This window comes from Seriola aureovittata, chromosome 17, assembly GCF_021018895.1.
Source record: "Seriola aureovittata isolate HTS-2021-v1 ecotype China chromosome 17, ASM2101889v1, whole genome shotgun sequence".
Classification (NCBI taxonomy): Eukaryota; Metazoa; Chordata; class Actinopteri; order Carangiformes; family Carangidae; genus Seriola; species Seriola aureovittata.
Genome location: NC_079380.1, coordinates 3,290,540 through 3,302,769, shown reverse-complemented (window position 1 = coordinate 3,302,769; position 12,230 = coordinate 3,290,540). Strand labels below are relative to the sequence as shown.

The 12,230-nt window shown below is 40.0% G+C and overlaps 2 protein-coding genes across 2 annotated transcripts; both read left to right on the top strand.

Annotated features, from left to right (window-relative positions):
• The first annotated feature begins 569 nt into the window (after positions 1-569).
• Positions 570-4,257, top strand: LOC130185291 (tryptase-2-like). The gene is made up of 5 exons (XM_056401671.1): positions 570-670; positions 2,538-2,712; positions 2,859-3,136; positions 3,453-3,592; positions 3,898-4,257. The coding sequence occupies exons 1-5, from the start codon at positions 619-621 to the stop codon at positions 4,090-4,092; spliced, it is 840 nt and encodes a 279-aa protein (XP_056257646.1). The 5' UTR covers positions 570-618; the 3' UTR covers positions 4,093-4,257.
• Positions 4,258-7,594: 3,337 nt separating this feature from the next.
• On the top strand, positions 7,595-10,159 carry LOC130185335 (tryptase-2-like). Its single transcript, XM_056401751.1, has 5 exons — positions 7,595-7,683; positions 8,441-8,615; positions 8,762-9,039; positions 9,356-9,495; positions 9,800-10,159. The coding sequence occupies exons 1-5, from the start codon at positions 7,632-7,634 to the stop codon at positions 9,992-9,994; spliced, it is 840 nt and encodes a 279-aa protein (XP_056257726.1). The 5' UTR covers positions 7,595-7,631; the 3' UTR covers positions 9,995-10,159.
• The last annotated feature ends 2,071 nt before the right edge of the window (positions 10,160-12,230 follow it).

Sequence of the window (12,230 nt, the reverse complement as noted above, 5' to 3'; positions counted from 1 at the left end):
TACAAATGATAATTTCATGTATTATTATTATTGGGGTCTGGACAGGTGGGAGGCGCCAATATTTGGTCAGGGTGATGTTCTTATAATTCATACTGGTAACTTTATATTAAAACTATTTGCACTAAACTATTTTCATAACAAAAAAAACTTACCACCAAGCACAATTATGTTTGAACCGTAATTTTGCTTGGTGGTTGATGGTTTCAAAAGCTGTCTTTTGAAATTAGTAAAACTGAGAATTCTGCTGTTACTTTGGACCAGAATATTGATATTCTAATTTAGTTTAAACTCTGACAGTGCATCGTATTTAAAGAGTTAATAGCATGCTCTGCATATTATAATCAAAGTCCTACAACTGTGAGATGAATGTAATGTTAAAAGTATAATATTTCCCTATGATATGTTAAGGAGCACAAATATTTAGTCTTATAAATTAGAAATACTCAAAGTACCAGTACCATAATATTTCACTTCAAAATACTTGAGTAAATATCCTTTGGGTGGTTTGAGCAGGAAGACTGATAGTGCTGATAAGGATTAAATCTCTCTAGCTGTGTATATAAAGCTGCAGCTGCTCCCTCGTATTCTGCAGAGACACTGCTTCACTCCGTCGCAGCCATGGCCTTCTGCAAACTTCTCACTGTGCTGGTACTGGTCCACATCACTGGAGGTGAGAAAGACAGACACATGAGATTATTATTGTGTGCTGATTCATCTGTATTCACTTTGTAAAGGTTAATCTTGGTTTAATTTACTTTTCTACTCATTTGAATTCATACTAATAGGATATAATTTGTTGATAGAATGATATAAATTATTTGAAATTACTGTTATTATTAATCATTTTTCTGATGTTGTTAGTTGTTTGACTGATGGTGATGACCTGACAGCTTAGTTTGGTCTCTGTACAAATGGCATTACAAATTCCAATTACAAATGGTGAGATGAGAAGATCAATTCACCTCATACATCTGCCTGTTAAATATGAAGCTGCAGCCAGCAGCATAACTTAGCTGACTGGAAACAGGGGGAAACAGTTAGTCTGGCTCTGTCCAAAGGCGACACAATCCACCGTAAAGCTCACAAATGATTGTTACAATTGCGCAAGCAGTATAATTTTTAGGTGGGTGGATTTTATTACTTGAAATGATCAGATTTTCACTAAACAATTATCATGGCCAAAAGAATTCAGGATAAAAAATTTTATCCCTACATCTATAAGAAACTGAGAATAATAATAATGATAATGCATCTTTAACTTTGTGTATTGTGTGTTTTTTGGGGGGTTTTTTTGCAAATAAATTAGACTCAAATATGAGTGTTGGGGTGTTAGAGAGAGACCATAACTGCACAATACAGCGCTTTGCTGTAGCTTATTCCATGTTCCCTGAGCGAATGAGAGGTTGAGTGCTCTATTTGTATGTGAAACATATGCTTGTCCACAGGGGCATGTAGGCATGACTGATTTTGGATTTCAGTTTATGATTTGTTTGATAGGAAACTTCTTGACTGTGTGTGTATGGGTGAAAAAAAAAGTAGTCTTGTTAAAATTACTGCACTTTTTGCATCTTAAGTTTTCCTTTTAGATGAAGCCAAGTACGATTAGGTTTGGTCAGGTTATATTAGGTATATTATGGATGGGTGGTAATTCCTTTCATAGAATCTTGATTTCATCTAATCTGCTCTGCATTTTAATTCAACCAGTTCTGAGTAACTTCTCCTGAGTCGTCCCTTCCATATATTTTTGTTTTAAATGGTTTGGGTGGTTGCTGTTATAATGGAGGAAGGTATTGCATTCCATGGGCGTCTTGTAACCTGAGGTATGAATGTTTCCATCTTGTAGTTTAGAGATGATTGAATGATGATGAAAAGATTTATATTGTATATAAATAAAATGACTTCCATTTTGCTCCATGCTCTGATGGAGGCCACTAAACTGAAACGTTAGCATGTTTGTTGACATGAATAAAGTGGTGAAATTGAGATAAGTCAACTTTGTCCTGAATATCTGTGTGTGCGATGCCTTTTTACCCTTGGGTATTCAGTGGTGGATTTGTATTACCTCAGAACAGAGCCAGGGTGGCATGGTGCTGCAATGATTAGCATCGTTGCCTCACAGCGAGAAGGGACTTTCTGTGTGTTTGCATGTTCTCCCTGTGCCTGTGTAGGTTTCCTCTGGCTTCCTCCCATAATCCAAAAATATGTTCGTTAGGTTAATTGGCATTCTAAAGTTCCCATAGTATGTGAATGAGCATGAATGGTTATTTATCTCTATGTGTCAGCCCTGTGATAGACTGGTGGCATGCAAAAGAGTGTACCCTGCCCTCACCCAGTGTCAGCTGGGATTGGTTCCAGCACCACCCACGACCCTAAAAGCAGTATGGGTAATAGAAGAATGGATGAGCAGAACCTAGCAAACCATTTCCCCTTATTTTTCCCCTTCGTTATGCTAAACAAAAAAAAAATGGTGTAATACATTTTTTTCAGTGCTTCTACCTTAAAGTAGCTTCTATAAAGTTTCATTATTGCTTTTTTAGGTTTGCATGGAGCTGAGGTGAGGAGCTCCATCGTTGGGGGGCACGATGCTCCAAAAGACAAGTGGCCATGGATGGTCCACCTAAATATCACATCTGAAAACAAGAAAAGTTGGCGCTGCGGCGGCACCATCCTCAACAATCAGTGGGTGCTGACCGCTGCAAGCTGCTGGGATTCGTAAGTGTGTTTTTCTAAATTATATAAATATACCTATATTCATGTAAGAATACTTTTGTGTAGTGTACGTGTGTTGGGTTTTTACACTTAATGGAGGGTTCATCCATGAATGCAGAAAAACTAATACATGTCTTTTGTGTTGACAGACGGGACAAGCCTTACTTGGCTCGATCAATGGCTTGGGTCGGCACACACAGCCTGCAAAAGGCGTCTGCCCGTTACATGGGTATAAATGCTATCATTCCTGAACCTAGATACCGAGCTGTGGGCAATGGCTTTGTCAATGACATTGCTCTGGTCAAGCTGAAGAAGAAGATGACATTCTCAGGCAGCGTTCAGCCAGTGAGTCTACCCAGTGTCGACGACACCTTTGACCCATCGTCTGAGTGTTGGATCACTGGCTGGGGGAACACTGGGACTGGTGGTGAGCTGTACACATGACGTAGCCTATAAGATACTGTAAAGGGACAAAGGAACACATCAGCAAGTTGTGGATTTATGGGGGTCATGTGTTGGACTATTGCTAAATACCTGAAATCTTTACACTTTGGTTTTTGTTTGGATTTGGTTCAAATTCTTTTGATCCCCTACAAGATATAAAACATTCTTTAAATAATAGTTGATCAGTTCACTGGTGTGTTTTGTCCATAAAAAAGGTAAATTACCATAGGATTTGGTAGCATGAATACCTATATAATATCACCTCCTCTGCACTTGTGTGTCCGTGTGTGTCACTGCAGTTCCTCTGCAGGATCCAGAAGTCCTTCAGGAGCTGAAGATTCCCATCGTCTCTAACAGTGTGTGCAAGAGACAGTATCCTGAGCTGAACTCTGACATGCTGTGTGCTGGGGATATGGTCGGAGGGAAGGACGCCTGCAAAGTAGAGTATTTTAATATTTCAGTCAAAATTATTTCATAACATTATTAATCAATAGTATGCATTTCAACAATCAGGGAGAGTATCTCAAAGTATAGGTTTTCAGAGGGAAAGTATTTCAGAGGCCAACAATAGCTTTCACGCTGCTACATTTATCTGACAGCTGCAGTTTTTGTTACTTAACAGTTTAAGATTTTATGTAAAAAAAAATTATGATAATCTTATAATAATATATACATATATAAGAAATATAAAGCAACTGCTGTCTGTCAACTCAACAAGTGAAGTTGTTTTTTTGGGCTCCACAGGGGGATTACGGCGGCCCACTGGTCTGTCGTTCAGGCAGCGGTTTCGTGCAGGTTGGCATCATGAGTTATGGGAGTCCTAATGGTTGTGCTCTCTCAGGCCGCCCTGGCGTCTACACCCAGGTGTCCAAGCATCTGCGCTTCATCAATGACTACATCCACCATGCTTCAGCTGAGGAAGCCTCAGCTGAGGTCTAAATTTCCAGGAAGCTGAAGTGGTCCAGTCTATTTACCTGCCAAGCCGCCTTACTGTTTAAAGCTTCTCCCCTGTGCCGTACAGTCAGTCCATGTGGTCCTTTCTGCTGATTGACTTGTACTCTGGTTTGTTCAACTAAATTCTTTGCATTAAAGCTTTAAAGCATTGATCTTGGTGTTTCTATATGTGTTGGAGAATTCCTGTTTACATGCTTCAAGCACATTAGCAAAATCAGACATCTACAACCATTAACACAGAATGTCCCTCAACCCCCAAAACCAATGGCTCCAGTGATGACAAGTAATCACATACATTTACATAAATAATGCTCTTAATTACACATTTCACCCGAGCATTTGAGTTTTTAAATATGTATCAACCTTTTCAGTGCACAAACTAGTTCCACCTCGACCAGCTACAGGATCACAGTTTAAAATTCAAGATTCAAGCTTCTTTATTGTCATTTCAACACAGTATAGAAGTCATAAGAGCTCCTGATGCACCGGCACCTCCTGCAGGATGGTAGAGGGTAGGGGCAGTTCTGTTATGACAGTGTAGTCGATAGAAACCTGTAAACACACTATGTGGAATACCTTTGTTTTGCATTTGCCTAGTACAACACAAAGGAGTAACTGGTGTCCAGACCTTATTATTTACTTAGTATACAATGACAATCAGGGGGGTCAACTATTTCTCCAGGGTATAAACCCAGTACAGAGCAGGCACACGCTTCAGTGAACTGAGCTGTTGGGCAAACATGTATTTTAATATTGTTCAATGAGCCAACAAATAAAACTCCCAAATTCTTCAGTTAAAACAAAGAGGGTGTGTATAATTATAAAGACTAATGTTAAAGGTAAAACACTAACTAAACCACCAAACCAAATAAAATAAACTCTATAATGATGTCAAAATGTATCCGTACAACTAATGCACCATTGTCTCACTGCTCATGACTGAGCACGAGTGTTTGCTAAAGGTAGATATGACATTTTATATTGGTAATTAAATGAAAAGCCAACACTGGAAATGAAAGGGGAGCTATGTGCTAGATAACATTAGCTAAACTGTAACTTAAGGCTAAAGGTAGAAGCTAGCTAACATATATTAGCGTTCATCTGTATATACTTGACAATCTAATTCAGAACTTTGAAGGTTGGAAAGTAAAGTGCATTAAACAAGCTAGATAGTTAGCTACTGCTATTTACATTTAGGCCTACCTGCAGTGTCTCTGCACACAGAGTAGCAGAGACTTGAGGACGGGGCCACTGATGTCATGAGGCAGCAGACGAGATGTTAGAAATGGTACAGTCCACTTTAGGGGCGTCGCAAGATTCCCAAGAACCCTGATGTTAGTTCATGTAGAGCTCACATGTGGCTCAGAGTTGATTGGGAGTTGTCATTGAGCATGGTTGCAGATTCAGATTAATTGAATATGAGTATACGGATTAAAGGAAGATACTGTTGCATGAATGAATCTGAATGATGAAATGTAATTGGAAGACGTTATAGTATTTTCAGCTGCATTACTGTCATCCTCACTCAGAACTATTACATCATCTACAGTGGGTACGGAAAGTATTCAGACCCCTTTAAATTTTTCACTCTGTTTCATTGCAACCATTTGCTAAAATCAAAAAAGTTCATTTTATTTCTCATTAATGTCACTCAGCACCCCATCTTGACAGAAAAAAACAGAAATATAGAAATTTTTGCAAATTTATTAAAAAAAGAAAAACTGAAATACCACATGGTCATAAGTATTCAGACCCTTTGCTCAGTATTGAGTAGAAGCACCCTTTTGAGCTAGTACAGCCATGAGTCTTCTTGGGAATGATGCAACAAGCTTTTCACACCTGGATTTGGGGATCCTCTGCCATTCTTCCTTGCAGATCCTCTCCAGTTCTGTCAGGTTGGATGGTGAACAGCCATTTTCAGGTCTCTCCAGAGATGCTCAATTGGGTTTAGGTCAGGGCTCTGGCTGGGCCAGTCAAGAATGGTCACAGAGTTGTTCCGAAGCCACTCCTTTGTTATTTTAGCTGTGTGCTTAGGGTCATTGTCTTGTTGGAAGGTGAACCTTCGGCCCAGTCTGAGGTCCTGAGCACTCTGGAAGAGGTTTTCTTCCAGGATATCTCTGTACTTGGCCGCATTCATCTTTCCTTCAATTGCAAGCAGTCGTCCGTCCCTGCAGCTGAAAAACATCCCCATAGCATGATGCTGCCACCACCATGTTTCACTGTTGGGATTGTATTGGGCAGGTGATGAGCAGTGCCTGGTTTTCTCCACACATACCGCTTAGAATTAATGCCAAAAAGTTCAATCTTGGTCTCATCAGACCAGAGAATCTTATTTCTCATAGTCTGGGAGTCCTTCGTGTGTTTTTTGGCAAACTCTATGCAGGCTTTCATATGTCTTGCACTGAGGAGAGGCTTCCGTCGGGCCACTCTGCCATAAAGCCCCGACTGGTGGAGGGCTGCAGTGATAGTTGACTTTGTGGAACTTTCTCCCATCTCCCTACTGCATCTCTGGAGCTCAGCCACAGTGATCTTTGGGTTCTTCTTTACCTCTGTCACCAAGGCTCTTCTCCCACGATTGCTCAGTTTGGCTGGACGGCCAGGTGTAGGAAGAGTTCTGGTCGTCCCAAACTTCTTCCATTTAAGGATTATGGAGGCCACTGTGCTCTTAGGAACCTTGAGTGCTGCAGAAATTCTTTTGTAACTTTGGCCAGATCTGTGCCTTGCCACAATTCTGCCTCTGAGCTCCTTGGGCAGTTCCTTTGACCTCATGATTCTCATTTGCTCTGACATGCACTGTGAGCTGTAAGGTCTTATATAGACAGGTGTGTGCCTTTCCTAATCAAGTCCAATCAGTTTAATTAAACACAGCTGGACTCCAATGAAGGAGTAGAACCATCTCAAGGAGGATCAGAAGAAATAGACAGCATGTGAGTTAAATCTGAGTGTCACAGCAAAGGGTCTGAATACTTATGACCATGTGATATTTCAGTTTTTCTTTTTTAATAAATTTGCAAAAATTTCTACATTTCTGTTTTTTTCTGTCAAGATGGGGTGCTGAGTGACATTAATGAGAAATAAAATGAACTTTTTTGATTTTAGCAAATGGCTGCAATGAAACAAAAAGTGAAAAATTTAAAGGGGTCTGAATACTTTCCGTACCCACTGTATAGCATGATATGACAGCGATGATAAGACTGTTCATCACTGCGACCTTAACTTAGTTAATAGCATGTTCTGCGTATTATAATCAAAGTCCTACAACTGTGAGATGAATGTAATGTTAAAAGTATAATATTTCCCTATGATATGTTAAGGAGCACAAATATTTAGTCTTATAAATTAGAAATACTCAAAGTACCAGTACCATAATATTTCACTTCAAAATACTTGAGTAAATATTCTTTGGGTGGTTTGAGCAGGAAGACTGATAGTGCTGATAAGGATTAAATCTCTCTAGCTGTGTATATAAAGCTGCAGCTGCTCCCTCGTATTCTGCAGAGACACTGCTTCACTCCGTCGCAGCCATGGCCTTCTGCAAACTTCTCACTGTGCTGGTACTGGTCCACATCACTGGAGGTGAGAAAGACAGACACATGAGATTATTATTGTGTGCCGATTCATCTGTATTCACTTTGTGAAGGTTAATTTTCACAAACTTATGATAATAGAATCTAATTTGTTGATAGAATGATATAAACTATTTAGAATTTTACTGAAAACACCTGAATGCATGGACTTCTTGTAACTCAAGGTATGAATGTTGCCATCTTGGTGTGTAGAGATGATAAAGTCCAAAAATTAATATTGTACCGTACAGTAAATGGCGTGACTTACATTTTGCTCCATGCTCTGATGGAGGCCGCTAGACCGAAACATTAGCATGTTTCTTGACATGAATAAAGTGGTGAAATTGAGATTAGTGAACTTTGTCCTGAAGCTCTGTGTGTGCGATGCCTTTTTACCCTTGGGTAGTCAGTGGTGGATTTGTATTACCTCAGAACAGAGCCAAGCTAACCATTTCCCTTTCCGTTTCCTGTCTTTATGCTAAGCTAAGCTAACTGGCGGTTAGTTGTTGATTCATATTTAACACAGAGCAATGAGAGTGAAATCAATCTTCTCCTCTAACTCTTGATAAGAGAGCAAATAAGTTTCCTCCCCAAAATGTGAATCCCTTCCTTTAACCCAACACAATGTTTGAATTTGTTACATAGGCTCTGTAAGTTCCTTAAATTCTATGTATGATGAAGTTATAAAAATAAAGAAAGTATAATACATATTTTCAGTGCTTCTACCTTAAAGTAGCTTTTATAAAGTTTCATTATTGCTTTTTTAGGTTTGCATGGAGCTGAGGTGAGGAGCTCCATTGTTTGGGGGCACGATGCTCGAAAAGGCGCCTGGCCATGGATGGTCCACCTAAATATCACATCTGAAAACAAGAAAAGTTGGCGCTGCGGCGGCACCATCCTCAACAATCAGTGGGTGCTGACCGCTGCAAGCTGCTGGGATTCGTAAGTGTGTTTTTCTAAATTATATAAATATACCTATATTCATGTAAGAATACTTTTGTGTAGTGTACGTGTGTTGGGTTTTTACACTTAATGGAGGGTTCATCCATGAATGCAGAAAAACTAATACATGTCTTTTGTGTTGACAGACGGGACAAGCCTTACTTGGCTCGATCAATTGCTTGGATCGGCACACACAGCCTGCAAAAGGCATCTGCCCGTTACATGGGTATATATGCTATCATTCCTGAACCTAGATACCGAGCTGTGGGCAATGGCTTTGTCAATGACATTGCTCTGGTCAAGCTGAAGAAGAAGATGACATTCTCAGGCAGCGTTCAGCCAGTGAGTCTACCCAGTGTCGACGACACCTTTGACCCATCGTCTGAGTGTTGGATCACTGGCTGGGGGAACACTGGGACTGGTGGTGAGCTGTACACATGACGTAGCCTATAAGATACTGTAAAGGGACAAAGGAACACATCAGCAAGTTGTGGATTTATGGGGGTCATGTGTTGGACTATTGCTAACTACCTGAAATCTTTACACTTTGGTTTTTGTTTGGATTTGGTTCAAATTCTTTTGATCCCCTACAAGATATAAAACATTCTTTAAATAATAGTTGATCAGTTCACTGGTGTGTTTTGTCCATAAAAAAGGTAAATTACCATAGGATTTGGTAGCATGAATACCTATATAATATCACCTCCTCTGCACTTGTGTGTCTGTGTGTGTCACTGCAGTTCCTCTGCAGGATCCAGAAGTCCTTCAGGAGCTGAAGATTCCCATCGTCTCTAACAGTGTGTGCAAGAGACAGTATCCTGAGCTGAACTCTGACATGCTGTGTGCTGGGGATATGGTCGGAGGGAAGGACGCCTGCAAAGTAGAGTATTTTAATATTTCAGTCAAAATTATTTCATAACATTATTAATCAATAGTATGCATTTCAACAATCAGGGAGAGTATCTCAAAGTATAGGTTTTCAGAGGGAAAGTATTTCAGAGGCCAACAATAGCTTTCACGCTGCTACATTTATCTGACAGCTGTAGTTTTTGATACTTAACAGTTTAAGATTTTATGTAAAAAAAATTATGATAATCTTATAATAATATATACATATATAAGAAATATAAAGCAACTGCTGTCTGTCAACTCAACAAGTGAAGTTGTTTTTTTGGGCTCCACAGGGGGATTACGGCGGCCCACTGGTCTGTCGTTCAGGCAGTGGTTTTGTGCAGGTTGGCATCATGAGTTATGGGAGTCCTAACGGTTGTGCTCTCTCAGGCCGCCCTGGCGTCTACACCCAGGTGTCCAAGCATCTGCGCTTCATCAATGACTACATCCACCATGCTTCAGCTGAGGAAGCCTCAGCTGAGGTCTAAATTTCCAGGAAGCTGAAGTGGTCCAGTCTATTTACCTGCCAAGCCGCCTTACTGTTTAAAGCTTCTCCCCTGTGCCGTACAGTCAGTCCATGTGGTCCTTTCTGCTGATTGACTTGTACTCTGGTTTGTTCAACTAAATTCTTTGCATTAAAGCTTTAAAGCATTGATCTTGGTGTTTCTATATGTGTTGGAGAATTCCTGTTTACATGCTTCAAGCACATTAGCAAAATCAGACATCTACAACCATTAACACAGAATGTCCCTCAACCCCCAAAACCAATGGCTCCAGTGATGACAAGTAATCACATACATTTACATAAATAATGCTCTTAATTACACATTTCACCCGAGCATTTGAGTTTTTAAATATGTATCAACCTTTTCAGTGCACAAACTAGTTCCACCTCGACCAGCTACAGGATCACAGTTTAAAATTCAAGATTCAAGCTTCTTTATTGTCATTTCAACACAGTATAGAAGTCATAAGAGCTCCTGATGCACCGGCACCTCCTGCAGGATGGTAGAGGGTAGGGGCAGTTCTGTTATGACAGTGTAGTCGATAGAAACCTGTAAACACACTATGTGGAATACCTTTGTTTTGCATTTGCCTAGTACAACACAAAGGAGTAACTGGTGTCCAGACCTTATTATTTACTTAGTATACAATGACAATCAGGGGGGTCAACTATTTCTCCAGGGTATAAACCCAGTACAGAGCAGGCACACGCTTCAGTGAACTGAGCTGTTGGGCAAACATGTATTTTAATATTGTTCAATGAGCCAACAAATAAAACTCCCAAATTCTTCAGTTAAAACAAAGAGGGTGTGTATAATTATAAAGACTAATGTTAAAGGTAAAACACTAACTAAACCACCAAACCAAATAAAATAAACTCTATAATGATGTCAAAATGTATCCGTACAACTAATGCACCATTGTCTCACTGCTCATGACTGAGCACGAGTGTTTGCTAAAGGTAGATATGACATTTTATATTGGTAATTAAATGAAAAGCCAACACTGGAAATGAAAGGGGAGCTATGTGCTAGATAACATTAGCTAAACTGTAACTTAAGGCTAAAGGTAGAAGCTAGCTAACATATATTAGCATTCATCTGTATATACTTGACAATCTAATTCAGAACTTTGAAGGTTGGAAAGTAAAGTGCATTAAACAAGCTAGATAGTTAGCTACTGCTATTTACATTTAGGCCTACCTGCAGTGTCTCTGCACACAGAGTAGCAGAGACTTGAGGACGGGGCCACTGATGTCATGAGGCAGCAGACGAGATGTTAGAAATGGTACAGTCCACTTTAGGGGCGTCGCAAGATTCCCAAGAACCCTGATGTTAGTTCATGTAGAGCTCACATGTGGCTCAGAGTTGATTGGGAGTTGTCATTGAGCATGGTTGCAGATTCAGATTAATTGAATATGAGTATACGGATTAAAGGAAGATACTGTTGCATGAATGAATCTGAATGATGAAATGTAATTGGAAGACATTATAGTATTTTCAGCTGCATTACTGTCATCCTCACTCAGAACTATTACATCATCTACAGTGGGTACGGAAAGTATTCAGACCCCTTTAAATTTTTCACTCTTTGTTTCATTGCAACCATTTGCTAAAATCAAAAAAGTTCATTTTATTTCTCATTAATGTCACTCAGCACCCCATCTTGACAGAAAAAAACAGAAATATAGAAATTTTTGCAAATTTATTAAAAAAAGAAAAACTGAAATACCACATGGTCATAAGTATTCAGACCCTTTGCTCAGTATTGAGTAGAAGCACCCTTTTGAGCTAGTACAGCCATGAGTCTTCTTGGGAATGATGCAACAAGCTTTTCACACCTGGATTTGGGGATCCTCTGCCATTCTTCCTTGCAGATCCTCTCCAGTTCTGTCAGGTTGGATGGTGAACAGCCATTTTCAGGTCTCTCCAGAGATGCTCAATTGGGTTTAGGTCAGGGCCCTGGCTGGGCCAGTCAAGAATGGTCACAGAGTTGTTCCGAAGCCACTCCTTTGTTATTTTAGCTGTGTGTTTAGGGTCATTGTCTTGTTGGAAGGTGAACCTTCGGCCCAGTCTGAGGTCCTGAGCACTTTGGAAGAGGTTTTCTTCCAGGATATCTCTGTACTTGGCCGCATTCATCTTTCCTTCAATTGCAAGCAGTCGTCCTGTCCCTGCAGCTGAAAAACATCCCCATAGCATGATGCTGCCACCACCATGTTTC